Source organism: Peromyscus leucopus, chromosome 14 (genome assembly GCF_004664715.2).
Source record: "Peromyscus leucopus breed LL Stock chromosome 14, UCI_PerLeu_2.1, whole genome shotgun sequence".
NCBI classification, from domain to species: Eukaryota; Metazoa; Chordata; class Mammalia; order Rodentia; family Cricetidae; genus Peromyscus; species Peromyscus leucopus.
Window position 1 is genome coordinate 86,527,687 of NC_051075.1, and position 17,119 is coordinate 86,544,805.

Genomic DNA, 17,119 nt, shown 5'->3' on the forward strand with positions numbered 1-17,119 from the left:
CTCCGACCCCGACCCCGACCCTAACCTTTAAACCCTCACCTTAACCCCTAACCCCTAACCCCTCACCCTAAACCTGTACCTAAACCTAAACCTAAAACTAAACCTAAACCTAATGCTGCTGAATTAGCTTGTACAGCACCATAGACTACTCTAGTCATGTACTATGATCCTAAATTTTCTCAGGATGCTCCCAAAATTGCTGGCTCCCATGATCAAGAAGACATGGTTTATTAAACTATGCCCATATTACCAAAATATTGGTTATAAATAATTGGTTTCTTTTAAGGGGGTTTGTTTACAATTGTTATTGGTTATATCAACAAAAGATGACAAAAATTAATTTCAGAGATATCTTTCTAGAAGAATAAAGTGGAAATGATGTAGAATTGAATGGGGGAAAAAGGTAGATTATTGTTATTGAAAAAATGGTGTTGAATCTACTTTAATCCCCAATATCAAAAGTATTTTACATTGTATAGATTTTAGTTTATTGATACAAATTTAAATTTAATTTTGTATATGTATATCTCTACCTGTTTAAGATATTACGTTAATACAATTCATTTAAAATGTAATATAATTAAGAAATACAGATTTATAGTCATCTATAGTAGTCTATAATAGTCAAAATTATAGTCATGCTAGTTAGGTTTTCTAGATATATAGACATATATTTTAGAGAGATATGTAATCTTCAAACACTTCAAAGACCTACAGAAAATGGCATTTAAAATGGTTTAATAACTTAGACTTTTCATGACAGTGAGACATGCCTCCTCCTGGCAGCACCAATGTACTCCAGAGAAGAAGATGGACATCAAAGAAACTCTGTACGGAGTTAGTTTTCTTTATGGCAAAAGCTAGCCATATGGACAAATAAACTACCCTTGCCTCAATTGCTGACAGTTACTGGTCGTACAGGATCAACAGGGCACAAGAAGGGTGACTGTTGAACTTTCCCAAGACAAGGTAGGACAGTCCTTCAAAATTTCTTGCTTCACAGGGAAGTCTGTCAGATATACTAGAACTGTAGGTCAAAGATGGATGCCCCAACATTACAGAGAAACTTTGGGTGACTGTCCAGATAGCCTGATGTCCCTGCCATTAGGTAACATTTCATCCTTCTAGAGACTTTGATGGAGTTTAAGTCTAGATAGTTATAATTTTTCTTAGTTATGACAAAAGAATAAATTAGACATAAAACTTTGGACTCACTAAGATAGGATGAATAATTAAAAGTTTTCTCTGATTTTGCCAAATACAAAGACTGTATATTGTAACTGTTTTGTTGTATGTAATTTTACTATGTTAAAATTGAAACCTTCCTTTTTGATTAGACAGAAAGGGGAAATGCTGTGAGATAATCCTTCTGTATGCTATGAAAATGTATCATTCTCATTGGTTAATAATAAAGCTAATTGGCCTATAGCAAGGCAGGATAAAGTTAGGCAGCACTATCAAACTGAGGATTGGGATGAAGAAAAGGCAGAGTGGGAGAAGACACCAGCAAGTGTCCCAAGAAGCAAGATGATAGAGGACAGGTAAAGCCACAAGTCATGTGGCAATACATAGATTAATAAAAATGGGTTAATTTAAAAGTAAGAGCTAGTTAGTAATAAGCCTGAGCTATTGTTTGAGCATTTTGTAATTAATATAAGTGTTTGTATGTTTATTTGGGACCAGACAGTTGGAACAAAAACCTCTGTCTGCACACTGGTGCTGGTTCACCAACTACAACGAGTTTTCACTGCCTGACTCTGGAGTACTGAATTCTGATAAACAGTCATGAGTTCTTACTAAAGATAATGGCATGGGGCATGGTTGTCAAAATATCACAACTGCAAAGATAAATTTGCAGGTTAAAGTGCAGGTACTAGAAGCAAACATCAAGGCAGTACTGCAAAGACAGAAATCTGGGTTTCAGCAGAGTAAATAAAGAAGAGAGAACATAATGGTTTGTGATGTGAACCCACAAGTAGATACATATTGCCTAGTTCGGTTGGAGTCATAGGTTAAAAACTACCTCATCAATAGGTGAAAAATATTTTAATAGGTCTCTAGCTACTTTATGTTAAATAAATGATGCCATTAGAAGACTATTATTTGCATTTATGAATAACACTCATTAAAGTAATGTCTTAAGGTGACTAATTTTCACAAGCTGCATGACCATGCTTTTTGTAGATATGAACAGCAGTGAGCTAAAGTTATTAGTATTCACTAAATTCTGAGTTAGAAACTTGACATCACTTCCACTAACTCATCTTATTATGGGAGGACATTGTAGTCAAACTTTTTATGTCCCTCCTGACAACTCCCAAATCATGACACAGAAACTTATTGTTAATTATAAAAGCTCAGCCAGTAGCTTAGGACTCTTTCTAACTAGCTCTTAAAACTTAAATCAACACATTTATATTAATTTACTTTCTGCCTCATGGCTTTATTACCTCATCTCAGTAGTGCTCATACTGCTTGGTCTGTATCTCATGGTATCTTGGCCTTTCTTCTTCCCAGCACCCTCTATGTCTGACTGCTTGCCTATACCTCCTGCCTAGTTAATGGCCATTTAACTTGATATTAAGCCAATAAGAAGGCACCTTGGCAAAGACACATCTTCACAGTGTATGAAAAGATTATTCCACAACAGGACATGGAGCCTTGATTTTACTTGCTAAGTGATTGATATAAGATGACTTTTAATGTACTTTGCAAACAGAAAAGATTGGCTAATGAAAACTTTCTGAATAGAAGTATAGGCTTTGGACATCTACATATTTTTCAAAACAAGGATTACAGAGCATATATATGGTTACAGTTAGGGTTTTATTTATTTATTTATTTGTGTGTGTGTGTGTGTGTGTGTGTGTGTGTGTGTGTGTGTGGTATATTGTCAGGATTATGTTTCTATTGCTGTGATAAAAACATTATAACCAAAATGAAGATGGGGAAGAAAGGGTTTATTTGGCTTACAGGTTACAATCCAATCTTCTGCTTACAATCCATAATCAGGGGAATTCCAGGCAGGAATTAAAGGCAGGAATGGAAGCAGAGACTATGAAAGAGTACTCTTTGTTTGCTCCAAATAGATTGCTCAGCCTGCTTTTTTATGCCACCCAAGACAACATATGAAAGGGTGGCAACATCCCCAATGAGGTGGGTCCTTCCACACCAATAATTACTATAGAAAATGCCCTGAAAATTTGCCTGGAGGGAATCTGATTGAGGCATTTTTCTCAATTGCAGTTACTTTTCCCAGGTAACTCTAGCTTGTGCCAAGTTGACAAAAATCTAACTAGGGCAGGTGGTTTCTTATGCCTGGACTTATTTATAGTCCAGAATGAGGACAAGTATTAGACAGTAGAGTTATCCAAAATGAAGGGCAAGCATGAAGCCTTTTAGGCAACTGTTCCTCAGGATGTTATGGAATGATGCTTGAAAACTAGTATTCTGGAGAGAATGAAGAACAAGGAGTAGTCACAAGTGTTGATTTCTGGTAGTTAACAAAATATTTTTTTATGACATTTTAGAATTTTCTGTGAAGTTCTAGAGATGTTTTGGAAATTGTCAGTAGCAAAACATACCTGAATTTGGGTAAGGGCTTGCAATGCAATAGGTGAATGGGAAGCAAATCCTTTAGCTACATATGGAGCACAGCTTCAAAATCAATACTTCTTAGTTAATGTAAAAAAGAATAAAGATGTCCCTTCATCTTTTAAGAATTCCAACTATACAAGGGTTTGATGCCTAAAATGAATGTGTCTACTGTACTATAATTAGATGATAAACATATTAAACTGCCATAATCTTGAAACAATTTTCATCATTTTAACAACACACTGGAAAATAAGTTCCTAGCAGAGACATGTTTTCAACGTGTAGCTCTCTCCTGGCAAAAGAAGGGAAAAAAGTCCCTCTGTATGCTTTTGTTAGGCATCCAGTCTGATTGATTTCCCCTGTGATGAGTAACTGACAACTTGCTTGTGATTTATGGATTTGGAGTAATTGAATTTTTTGGCTGTCATGTACTTTGAGCAAGAAATATTACATATGTTTCCAGAAAGATTACTTAGAGAAGAAAAGAGTGAAGTGATGCCAAGTTCTGAAATTTTATTTAGAAACAACATTCTAACCAACTGGAACTTAAGATATTCTCCCCATATTTCTGAAACATGTTTGCTAAATAATCTTTGAAAATGTAGTTTGGGACATAAGGTTTAAAATATGACATTTTTTGGTTAAGTTGAAGACTCAAGTGGAAAGCAGAGTAGATTATTTTCACTTGCCCAAGAGCAAAAAAGGTGCTACTGAGGACTGGCTCATGCCAATGTAGGCACAAACTTCTCCAGAAGCAGGAGGTTCACAACTGCTCATTTTGCCTTTCAAACATTAGATATTTCTACAAGCAGATATTTTAAAGTAGAAAAAAAGAACCATTCATTCTCTAAAGCAAGTTCTTAGCTTTACCATAGGCGGGCCTACCACTGCATTCACTGGCTTTTACTAGTTCTCATCAGTCTGTGGATGTGTTTGATCCACGCAGAATTTTTATTGACTGCAGAAGAACCTGCAGAAGGACTGAGGAAGACACTGAAGACCTAAGCCATAACACCATAGAATGGTGAATGTGTGGCTTAACCAAGTCAGTTCTGAGTTTGTGGACACCATTAAAATTGGCTGCACCAAATCATGTTCAAGTGTTTTCTACATGGTTCTAAATTGGGTAATATTACCCCAACTAGAAAAACATAAATATTTGTTAAGATACTGTTTGGGTGTTAGAATAACAGATTCATTTTTATGGCATTTAGAGCACATAAAATGGAAAATAATTGACTTGAAATATATAGGACACTCTGTAAAAGGAGTCATTGCCACCCCAAATGCTGATGGCAACTGATTTGAGAAATTCAAGTAGGACATCAGAATTTTCTTAAATATCATTTAATTTGTGAAATTTGTAATCTCAATCTTGCCTACAATTCTTTATGACCTTGTTGATATAGACCTTATTTCTTTCTAAATCTCAGGAATATTACTTTATTATAATCATTTCTCTTTTTCTATATCTTCAATCACTTCAAACTCTCTGCATTAGGACATTTTCTCTTCTTTTCTATGTCAAATAACCACTTTTCTGAGTTTCATTGTTCTCTGGCTCTGACTCCCTTCTTCATTCCCAGGAACCTGTCTCTTTGCCAATGTCAGAATAGTAGTTTCTTTGCATATTTATCGAAAGAGACCATATTTGTACTATGAAAAGAACAAGGCTCATAGGCTCTGTAGTTTCAATGTACATGGTTTTATTACATAAATATCAGGAGTCATCATACAACATTCCACTTTAAACACAGTTGTATGTGTATTGCACACATATACACATACAAATATATTTTAAATTCTCCAATAAGTGACTTCTGTTTTTTGCATATAAAACATACTCCACACCAATTTCACATTTATTTCCTAATTTAGTATCACATTATATTTCCTCAAGGGTAGGTATGTACTAAAACTATGATGTAGGCACTAACGTTTTTGATTCCTTGTCTGTTTGTTTTCAAAATTAAAATTTCATTTACTTGCATAATTTCTTAACTTCCCCCATTTCTCTCAAGAAAAAATCACTCCAATTTGAGTCAAGAAAACACTGGGTTGAAATAATTACAGTTAAAGATGTGTCTAGAATTGATTACATACACACTGTAAACTAGATAACTGAAGAAATTGCATCTCTTTTTAACTGTGTTTCAAAGCACTGATAGCCTACTTTTGTCTTTTAATCTGTGCTTTTAAAAATAAATTCAAAAGGTATTAAATGTGTTGATGTATTTTGATTCTGTATTTTACAACATGTCTACAGAGAAATGCTACCACAAATTAGAGTCAGTGGTTTCTTCTTTAACAATGAAGCTACTTCCTGCATCAATTTGGTACAACCATATATACACGAGATTTCTACATTTTACAGTTTAGATATTTAGTGGCAAATATCATGCCTATGTGTGGCATGAAGTGAATAGTGATGATGCTTATTCATTATTTGAGATTAAATCTATGGACACTAATTGTAATATACCAGATGATGAAGTATCCAAACAAGTGGAAAAGAGTCAAAACTTATACCAAAACCAAGTAGGGGTCAGCTATTTCTGTTCAGCCATAATTTTCTAAGGAGTTTATCTCAACAGATTGAATGATGACTTTGTCAAAGGCTCATGGTACCCTTAGGCCAAATTATTGCTGTTTTGTTAGCACAATGAAAAATGTCTTGCTTGTGATTATAATGTGTTCTCATACTGAGTACTAAAGATATCAATTTACCTGTGATTGAATAACTCATAAAAATGAGTTGAAATTTGTTTAGTTTGGGGAAGTAGTAAAAATATATAATGTAGTGTTACTCATTTAAAAATATTACTTTATATGTTGTCAGAGATTAATTTTCAGAAATATCTCAAAGTCCATGCTATTTACTCATTTATACATACTGTTAGCTGCTATTTTAATATTCCATTGTGGAAGAGAAGGATTGAATCTAGCTATATGAATGTCAGCTTATCTTTCAATTTCCTTCTACTGAGAACTCTCTCAGATGTTTTGAATATATACTTTCCCAAACATGACCATTCTGTATTATTTCATGTTAATCATCAAAAGACACAAGCCATTGAAATAAAATATAGCAAAGCTAGTAACTTCACTTAGAGTGGTAAATCATCTTCCCTTCTATACAATTTAATTTGGCTGAAAGTTATTTGAAATAATCATATCCAGAATAATCCTAAATAATATTTTTGTTTATAGAGACTTACATGATTGAAGTGATATTTATAAATCAATATTAACAATTACTTTTACATAAACACCATAATCACAGTACAATAACCAACAACTAAGTAATTTATATTTATACTTCAGTATTTATGATTACATCCTTACATAATATCACTTGTAAGTTTTCACTTGTGGAAAAGTGCAAAAATATCATACAGATTCATATATGTAAGTCATAATACTATCTACACACAATAGATTTAAGAAAAAGAAGGAAATGGACAGATAGAGTAGAAATTAACTATGTGACCTTGTGGGCTTAGAAATCTTTGAGCAATGGCCTTCCCATAACTGGTAGAATACCTATACCATCACAATTTTGTCCTATTATCTATTTACATTCATGTAGCTATAAATATATGCTGTGTGTATTTTCTATATTTACAGTATATATACACCTATGTATGGACATGCAGATCAATCTGCACAGCATAATGAAAACATTTGTTTTCCTTACATAATATCACTTGTAATTTTTCACTTGTGGAAAAGTGCAAAAATATCATACAGAATCATATTTTTCTCTAAAAAAATCACCATTGATGCTGCATTTTGTAATTTACAAATAAACTATGAAATATAGTTCATTCACAAATTGAAATTAATTGCAATGTTGTTACAACAAGGCATTACTGAGGTTTTGATTTTTAGCATACTTGAAGTCATTTGTCTTTCAAAACAAAGACATGAATACGTTGTTAGCTTTTGATGTGTTTACCTTTGAACTATTCATTAAATATGCAATTACATTCTAAAGCTCATGCTAGTCAAATGTTGTTTGTATACAGTATTTATCACTGCTGTTGCATTTATTGTTCTGAAAGAGTCTTCTTTAGAAAAATGTTTCAGTCTGCTGAGAAGACTAAAGCTACAATGTTCCTGGAAAGTTTTCACCCTATAGAAAAGGCTGGAGGATAAGTGAGGCAAAAATTGAGAAGGTAAAATTTTAGTGGATTCTCGGGGGAAATAACAGCAAATGCTAGAAACATTTTAACTGCAGCTCTCAAGCCTTCAGCCTCTCCTGCCTCATAAACAACCTGGAAAATGTTCAGTTCTTTAAAACATTGATTGTACTCTTCCATTAATTATCAGCTGTGGTCCTCCATTGCTCATGTTGTCTGTCATTTCCTGTTAGCAAAATAATATGAATCAATTAAAACTCACTTTCAGAGTAAGACATTGATATGCTTAATAGAAAAACAGAGATTACAAGCCATTGAAGAACATTTTGGGGTAAAGGACAGCGATTGATACAGTTGCTGTGATTTAGGAAACGAAATTTCACGGCATCTTGAATCACATGAAAATGTTGAAATGACAGCCCAGGCTTCCATATACAAATCAGTTCACTCTCTTTCCACATGCCCAAATTTACCCTCTTTTACTTCAACTCATTTTTGGAAGGAACTAACCTAGAAAGAAGATGCCTAACTGACCAGTATATTTTGCCAATATACAGCTCCTCTGCCAAGCACATCAACAAATGCCAACATATTCTACAGATGTTTACAGAAAAATGAAAAAATGTGTGGCCTTTTGTTTATGAATTTAAAAACGTTCACAGTGAGAAAGATATTTGTTGTGTTTAGGTTTTATTTTGTTTTGAAAAGGACTTGGAAATGTAGCCCGGACTGATGTACAACTCGAGTGTAGCCCAGAGTTACTTCAAACTTGCAATCCTTCTGCCCAGCCTTCTGAGTGTTGAGAATCTAGGTGTAAACCATCATGGTTGGCTAAGAAAATTTTTTTATAATAACACTATCACTTATTCAATAAGTGGGACAATGAAAATTTGGGGCACATTTTTAACATATTTATTACTAAGAAAGTACCAGGGAATTGTGCTTGTAAAGACATGGATATAGATACATGAAAAATAGAGTGACATGAAGACTTGCAATTGTAGAAAATATTTACATAAATTTTAGATAATTTGAATTCACATTGTTTATTGACTGATTTTTGTTTATTTGTTTGTTGTGTTGGTTGGTTCATTTTGAGACAAGGTGTCATGTAGCCCAGGCTTGCTAGACATTACTCTGTACTTGGGGATGGCCTTGAACTTCTAACCTATTGTTTCCACCTTTGGAGTTGCAGAAACCCAGGCATATGTCACTTGCCTGGTCTACAAGATGCTCGAGATGCTAGGCAACCACTTTACAACTTGGCTACATTCCCAGCCCCTGTTTATTAGCTACTAACTTTACATTATATGACAAGAAGTCACGAGATCAGAGACCCATTCTCATTTTTCATAGTGCACAGTATTATAGATAATATATTAGCATATAATATAAATATTATGTAATAGCAAAATTGTCTATTATCCAAGATTGACAATTCTATACTTCAACAAGTTGACTTTCTTAAGGGCAAAAAATCATTTCAAGAGAAAACTACTGTTTTTGTAGTCTTCTGCTTGCTGCCAATTTCTACTTTGTTTCTGTTGTGGAGGCTTCTAAGGATGAGTACAGTGAAAGTAGGTCTGGAAATGTGGGGGTCATTGGGCTGGTGTTAAGTTTATAGTGATAAAAACTGATTAATGGAAAGATTAGCCAAACTCAATTCCCCAAATTATCATTATAAAATGAAGCACATTTTCTTATTTGTTCTGCTAGAAGAGAAAGAAAACTTCCTAGTAAATGCATAGAAATAAGAATTTCAGCTATCTTTCCCATTCCCTAAAAAGATTTCAAATTAAAAAAAATAAATAAAAACAACAGATATTTCCTAAATCCCATAAAATTAGAGTATCAATCTTTTAGTATAAAATTAAAAAAAACTTCTGAAATCTTATAAATTCAAGAATTTTCTTAACTAAAGCTACTCAAATTCAGACACAGTAAAATTACTGATAGAAAATAATAGTGAAAGTTAGTTTTAAATGGATGAGTCTCATCATTTCATTTGCAATTTGGTATTTCAAATTTTATAAGACCATACTCCTAATTTCGGCAAGGACAGACTTGATATTTACAAACAAATGTACTTCCTTCAAAAGGACTGCAAATGTAACTTTCTGCATTTCCAGTTAAGTTCTTTGGCCAAACCAAGAGTCTTGACTATTATTAATAACTGGAAATATGGAAAATGTAGTATATCAGATAACTTTACCAATAGAAACACTACATATAAACATTTTACTATATTAATATCAAACTTTAGTTATCTGTTCATGCAATTTTGTCATGACAGAAATATACAGTTTGTCTTTATCCAGACTCATCTATTATTAAACCAAACGTCTCATCTGTGAATTATGATACTGAGTCAGAATTGTGATGCAGCAGAGAATAAAGGGAATTATGAATCATCCAAGCAGAACTGTTCTTGGATGCTTAGAGGCAGGCTGAATATTTGAAATACTTAACCAACTTTGAAGCTGTAAGGTTCTGCCATGTAGGTTATATCTGCTCCTCAGAGTAGTCCTTCTAAAAGAGATACTTTGAGGAACATACAGCATCAGTCCAGACTGATCTGCTGACATCATGGCTTTCTAATAGAGGTAGGGCTTCCTGTGGCAGCATCACAACATGGCAACTCCCTAGAAGTCAGCGTACCTTGTAGGTAACTCCGGTGTCGGGGGCACCACCGGGCAGCTGGGCAAGTCGGTTATTTCAATAGCCCTCAATCTCTAATGTAAATATAACAATTATACAATAAATATTGAACAAACATATACGAAGAAAAGCTAAATAACACTAGCATAAAAATAGAGCATAAAGGAGACACTATCACAATTATCTTTTACTATAAAGATCTATTTTTAAATGAACCAGTTCTATTTATAATGTCAATTTTTTTTTTATTTTAAATGACATGTACAGGTATGTCTACAATTACTTCCTAGGGACAGTTAATGAGAATCTATTCTCCTTATGTGTAGGCAGTATATGGAATGAAGATAGATAAACTACAAAATAAATATTTCTTAACTTTAACATTATGAAGAAATATGCATAACTCTTGCTACTATTTCTTTTATGCTATGATTGTATAATTTTATTTTCAAGAAATAAATCAAAATATAATTTGTCCATTATCTTAGTGAGTTGATTTTTACAGATGTTTATCTTTTCCTCAATAGATGAAGTAACAGGAATGGAATTTAGAAATACATATCAAATGTAATTGGAACACACACAGCTCTTTCCATACTACTTGTTCCTTAATGCAGCTAATATAACTTTCTGTTTGAATAGCCTTCATAAAACAATTATGCAAGCAGTATTGTATAAAATACAGGCAAAGCTAGCCAAATATGCATGAAGTTTAGATGAGTATTCAATGAAGCTTTATATGGAGTGCAATATCTGCACTGATAGACAAGGCTTTTTGTCGCCTTACTAAAGAGCCTCTTTTATGCTTGAAGATCCAATTTACATAATCAAATGCATCTACTTATAAGCACAAAGGATATACTGGAAAAGAGAATTCATGTGATTTCTAAAGATGGCATTATTAAGTGGAGGCTGTATTTAGTTTGTTTTTCCTCACTATAATACATGAAAATCCATATTTATAAGGTGCTTAATATTTTATGAAATGCTATTTTAGGAGCAATGGTTTCGAATACACAGAGGCTACAAAATTCTGCTGAAAATGGCTGTGCTTATGAATTGCCGAGAAAAACTAATTAAAAAAAACCTTTTATTAATCTAATAGGGTCAAACTTACAAAATGTGATTTCCGAATTGCCATCTAAGTTTGTAAATTGATTCACCTAGTTGTACTGTTCAACCCATGGCAGCAGTGTGAGGCAAAATGACAAAACTCACTTTCTCAGCCATTTCATGAGAGTGATGCAGGGAATGTTCCCTTTCCGAGAACATTCTCCTTTGCTCATAGCTGGCTAGACGACAAGTTAGCCAGGAGGACAGAGTGCAGCCCCCAATGCCAATACACGCCAAAGACATGGAAGCGAGGTGTAGTGGGTACAAGGATGAGGTCTTCTTTGTGACTGCCCGAAGAAACTGAAAATTCAGGATGCCTCCAATGAGTCCACAGATACAACAGGCTGAAAAGAGGATCATCTGAGAAAAAGAAAGAAGGTATTAACGTTGATAAGGCTGAGATTTCCAGAACACAGAGACTCATGATGCTGCAGGCCAAGGATGGTAAACCTACAGTGAAGAGGATGTGTTCTCTTTGGTTATAAGAAGGTAGGATAGGTATGCCTGTCAGTGGAGACTCCACTCAGTCTGACTCACTGCAGAGGAAGTATATCATAGAACTTCTAAAATGGAACCAATGATATATATGTATATTATGAAACTCTGAAGGAAACCAAATTTAGCATTTGGCTAGATACAGATGAAAATAATACTCATCTCTGATATGCACACTTTTGTGCAAGGAATGGATGTCACCTGCCTGATTCCTCCCAGAGGTCCTCTGTAAGAAGCACTAATACAATTTGGAAGAATAAATGGTGATCAGGTCAGATTTTCTAACTTAAATTCAGTTTCATTCTGATGTCTTCTCTAAGTATCCAAGTATCTATAACTTTCTATCTACATAAACTTGGAGAATTTAGTTCAGTCTTATTTTTTTTTTCTCATTACTATTTTATGTTTCCCCAAATGAGATTCTTAGGGACTTGCCATAACCTGACCCAGCATCATTCAAATCTTTTGTTGATGTGTGGCACCACAATGAACTATAACACAGCAGCTGTTTCAAAAGTCTTGTTTGATCATTTTGAAGGAGCATGGAGTGTGGCTTTTATTGTTGATCTTACTAATGGTTAAACATGGGTCTCTATTCATAGGGATAAGATGTTAACTCAATCTAAAGAGGACCCTTGGGAGCAGTAAGTAATATGCTTTCTGTGTAGTAAATATTCTGTGAATATTTTATAAATGTAATTGACTCTTTTTTTTTTTTTTTCTGGTTTTTCGAGACAGGGTTTCTCTGTGTAGCTTTGCGCCTTTCCTGGAGCTCACTTGGTAGCCCAGGCTGGCTTCGAACTCACAGAGATCCGCCTGGCTCTGCCTCCTGAGTGCTGGGATTAAAGGTGTGCGCCACCAACGCCCGGCTGTAATTGACTCTTTAAAGAACTTCATAATAACTATATTTGCTTTGGGCAACTTGTCTAAATTATCCTATGGGGTTTAATGGATCTTTTGTAGGGTAATACTAACTTGTTATCCATTCATATTTCCATTTTCTGGAACACAGTATCCAATTACACTTCTCTCCCTAGTTCTTAGGACCAAACAGGACCTCTCATATGCTAGGCAATCACTCTACAACTGTGCTATACCCACAACAAACCTTTATTGCCCATTGAGATGTCACACACATTTCATAACAAGGACATTTATAATTTCTTGGAAAAAATTTGTTTTTTTCTTAGACACCTAGTAGAAAAAAAGTCATAGCTTTTACAGAAGTCCTTTCTGGACATTATTGATCTCATTTGTTGTGTTAATTCTTTAGCACAAATAGCTTTATAACTTACTTTAGTGTTTATTTTTACATTATAAGATATTGTTTGCTGTCAACAGTTAGCTGAGTTCAACAAGTAATTTTTGAGTGATGGCCATCAGTGAGGCAGTTTTTGGCATTAGAAGGAATTGTGCATTAATACCCTTGAGTATAATGAGGTTTAACATATTAAGCATGGTATGGTCAATATCAGAGAGACAGAGACAGAGAAACAATGACAGAAAGAACACACACACACACACACACACACACACACACACACACACAGAGAGAGAGAGAGAGAGAGAGAGAGAGAGAGAGAGAGAGAGAGAGAGAGGAGAGTAACAATAATCTAAAAAGTTCTTATTAATAAAAAACCTGGAGCCAGATATTGGAGTGAAAGCTAAAAGATCAGAGGAATAGAACAAGCCAGCCACAAGTTCTTACTGCTAGGAAATCCTCAGCCCAAGAGAGAGCTACTTCCTGTATACTCATGCCTTATATATCTTTCTGTGCGCTGCCACCTTACTTCTCTCTGCCCAGGTCTATCATTTCCTGTCTGTCTGTACAGACCTCCAGACCTCTATGATTAACTAGTGCTGGGATTAAAGGCAGGTGCCACCATGTCTGGCTCCGTTCCCAGTATGACTTTGAATTCACAGAGATCTGGATGAATCTCTGCCTCCCGAATGCTAGGATTAAAGGCATGTGCTATGACTGCCTGACCTCTGTGTTTAATACAGTGGCTGGCTTTGTCCTCTGATCCCCAGGCAAACTTTATTTGTTAGAGCAAATAAAAAAATCACACACACACACACACACACACACACACACACACACACACACACAGAGAGAGAGAGAGAGAGAGAGAGAGAGAGAGAGAGAGAGAGAGAGAGATTATGTGTACTCACAGTCATAAAAATGAATTAAATAAATCTTAAAAAAGAATCAACTGCAATCATAGCACCACATCTATCTTGGTTCTTTGCAAAATTAGTTTCATGGTAAAAAAAATATATATAAGTAATCCTTAGGCCCAGATCTGTATTTAATCAGTTCAATTTCCCACAGAATAAGTTTTACATTTATTAGCTCCCTGGAGGACCCAGGTGATTGCTTGGGAATCTCTAAGTGGAAAAATATAGACTCTCCTATATAGCAAACATTAAAGTTTGAATATTCAAGTATTTAAAGGTATATCAAAGCTTCTCAGGGACTTTGGTGTTTTTCTTGTCTTTTACATTCTTGATAGCTTTCTTTGAAACAATAAGCCCAAGATTTGCTTCTCAGTTTCCCTTTAATCCTAAATTAGCAACATTAAGTAGACAAAAATTCTTTAGTCATCATTTCTGTTTTGAATACCTAAATTTCAAACCCTTCACCATAGGATACAAACGAGGGAAAAACTTACAACAAGTCCAGATTTTTTTTTGGCGCACAGTATTCCACATATGCCACAAAGAAGAAACTGCAAAAGAAAAGAAGAATTATTGAATTTACATAGAGAGGAGAAGCTTAGATTTTTTTAACTTATTATAATGTGTTCATGACACTTGTTACCAGGAAGCTTACATGTTTCGGATTCCCGTCAACCCCCTCCAAAATACCTTGTTGTGGAATATCAAAGGCTAAGTGTTTTATTTTTTAAATTTTTTTTTTTGTAAAAGCTAATTGTGAGACCTAAGCAAAACTTAAATCAGTTTGTCACCAGGAAAAAAAAAATGCGAAGTAAAGAAACTAGAATTTTGCTCCTCCTGCTTTATTCCACTGTCTTTTCCTTTTCTGCTTTCTCAGAGACAAACATATTATACTGCATTCACTTGTAGTAAGCACTTAGACCTCAATGGGTTATTATATGGATAGGGAAGATAACCCAGATAAAAAGATAAGACTTCAAACAAAAAGATCATCCTCCATATAGACATTATTTGTACTTCTCATTTTGGAACAATGACTGCATCATTTTAACAGGAAGATTGTCTCTCTGAGCATGTCTAAAGAACCCAAACAGACGAAGCAATTGATGGCATACAATTTCATATAAATAGAAACTGGTTACAAAGCTGCTTTGCAGAACCAACTACATTAAATCATCTACCCATGATAAAGATATTTTGTATCATAAAATAGTCAAGTGTTTAATTTATATAGAAATATTTAGGACTGTTTCAATGCAAATTTGTTCATACTTGAGTTGGCCTAATCTGTAGCTAAAATAATTAATAAATAAATAATAAGAAAGTTAATGGCTTTCAGATATACTAACAAACCTGCTTCCATTTGATTTTCTTTTTTTTTTTTTGAGGCAAGGATTTCTTTTCTTTTCTTTTCTTTCTTTCTTTTCTTTTCTTTTCTTTTTTTTTTTGAGACAGGGTTTCTCTGTGTAGCTTTGCGCCTTTCCTGGATCTCTCTCTGTAGACCAGGCTGGTCTCAAACTCACAGAGATCCGCCTGGCTCTGCCTTCTGAGTGCTTGGATCAAAGTCATGTGCCACCACCGCCCGGCTCCATTTGACTTTTAAATTTTTTTTTTTTGTAGTATATATTAGTAAGGTTCTTGCCACCAAACCTGACAACTCGAGTTCAATTCCTGTGACTCACATAGTGGATGGAAAGAACCAACTCCTGCAGGTTGTTTTCTGATGTCCATATGTGTAAACACATGTACACACACACACACACACACAATTTCATAAATAAATGTAATAAAAATTTCAAAAGATCTCAAATCATAGATAATAATTTAACTAGTTTTAACTAAGTATTTTGTATCTGGATATATTTTTATAAAACATATACCAAAGTATTCTAATTCTTCTCTGAAATAATATGCTATGGTGATATTGTGTTCCCCAATATATTGTGAACACTAATAAACTTATCTGGGGTCAGAGAACAAAACAGCCACTAGATATAGAGGCCAGAAAATGATGGCACACACACCTTTAATTCTAGCATTCCAGAGGCAGAGTTCTATTTGGATCTCTGTGAGTTCAAAGCCACACTGGAAACAGCCAGGCATGGTGACACACGCTTTTAATCCTAGGAAGTGATGGCAGGAAGCAGAAAGGTATATAAAGTGTGAAAGCCAGGAACTAGAGCCTGGTTAAACTTTTAGGCTTTTAGCAGCAGTTCAGATGGGATTCATTCTGGATGAGGACTCAGAGTTTTCCAGTTTGAGGAAAAAGAACTAGCTTAGAAGTTGGCAAGGTGAGGTTAACTCTGTGGCCTGTTCTGTATCTCTGATCTTTCAGTGTTCACCCCAATACCTGGCTCCAGGTTTGTTTTTATTAATATTTTCTAACAACTCATGCTACAATATACATGTGAGGAATATATTGAAAAACAATGGGCAAGGGAAGCTGCTGTGAAGGGACTCTCCTGTAAGAGAACATGACAGTTATAAACCAGGTAGTATGTAGCAAGAGAAGTTAGTGAGCACAGGATACACAAAAAATTAGTAAAGACATTAGACAACCTTTCAAATTACTGGGGAAATTATAAGAACTGCTAAATGGTCTTATTAATAAAAAACCCAGAGCCAGATATTGGGGTAAAAAGCTGAGAGATCAGAAAAGCAGAAAGAAGCCAGCCACGTTCTTACCACTTGGAGATCCTCCGCCAGAGAGACCTTCTTCCTGTATACCTACGTCTATATCACTTTTTGTTCTGCCATCTCATTTCCTCTCTCTGCCCAGCTATATCACTTCCTCTTCCTGCCCAGCTCTGTCACTTCCTGTCTGTCTGTACAGACCTCCAGACCTTTATGGTTAGTGCTAGGATTAAAGGTATGTACCACCACAACTGGCTCTGTTCTCAGTGTGGCCTTGACCTCACAAAGTTCCAGACAGATCT

General features: G+C 34.7%; 1 protein-coding gene across 6 annotated transcripts in view; it reads right to left on the bottom strand.

Annotated features, from left to right (window-relative positions):
* Positions 1-5,279: 5,279 nt before the first annotated feature.
* Tmem196 (transmembrane protein 196) overlaps positions 5,280-17,119 on the bottom strand; it is a 62,420-nt gene continuing 50,580 nt past the window's right edge. For 3 of the 6 annotated variants that reach the window (XM_028880938.2, XM_028880940.2, XM_028880944.2), the window contains 3 exons: positions 14,678-14,734; positions 11,616-11,870; positions 9,665-10,471 (listed from right to left, as the gene is read on the bottom strand). In XM_028880938.2, coding sequence (XP_028736771.1) covers positions 10,382-10,471; positions 11,616-11,870; positions 14,678-14,734 — 402 coding nt within the window. In that variant the 3' untranslated portion in view covers positions 9,665-10,381. Of the gene's footprint in view, positions 7,966-9,664; positions 10,472-11,615; positions 11,871-14,677; positions 14,735-17,119 lie in introns of those variants that run through there. The other 3 variants (XM_028880942.2, XM_028880943.2, XM_028880939.2) reach the window with 2 other exon arrangements.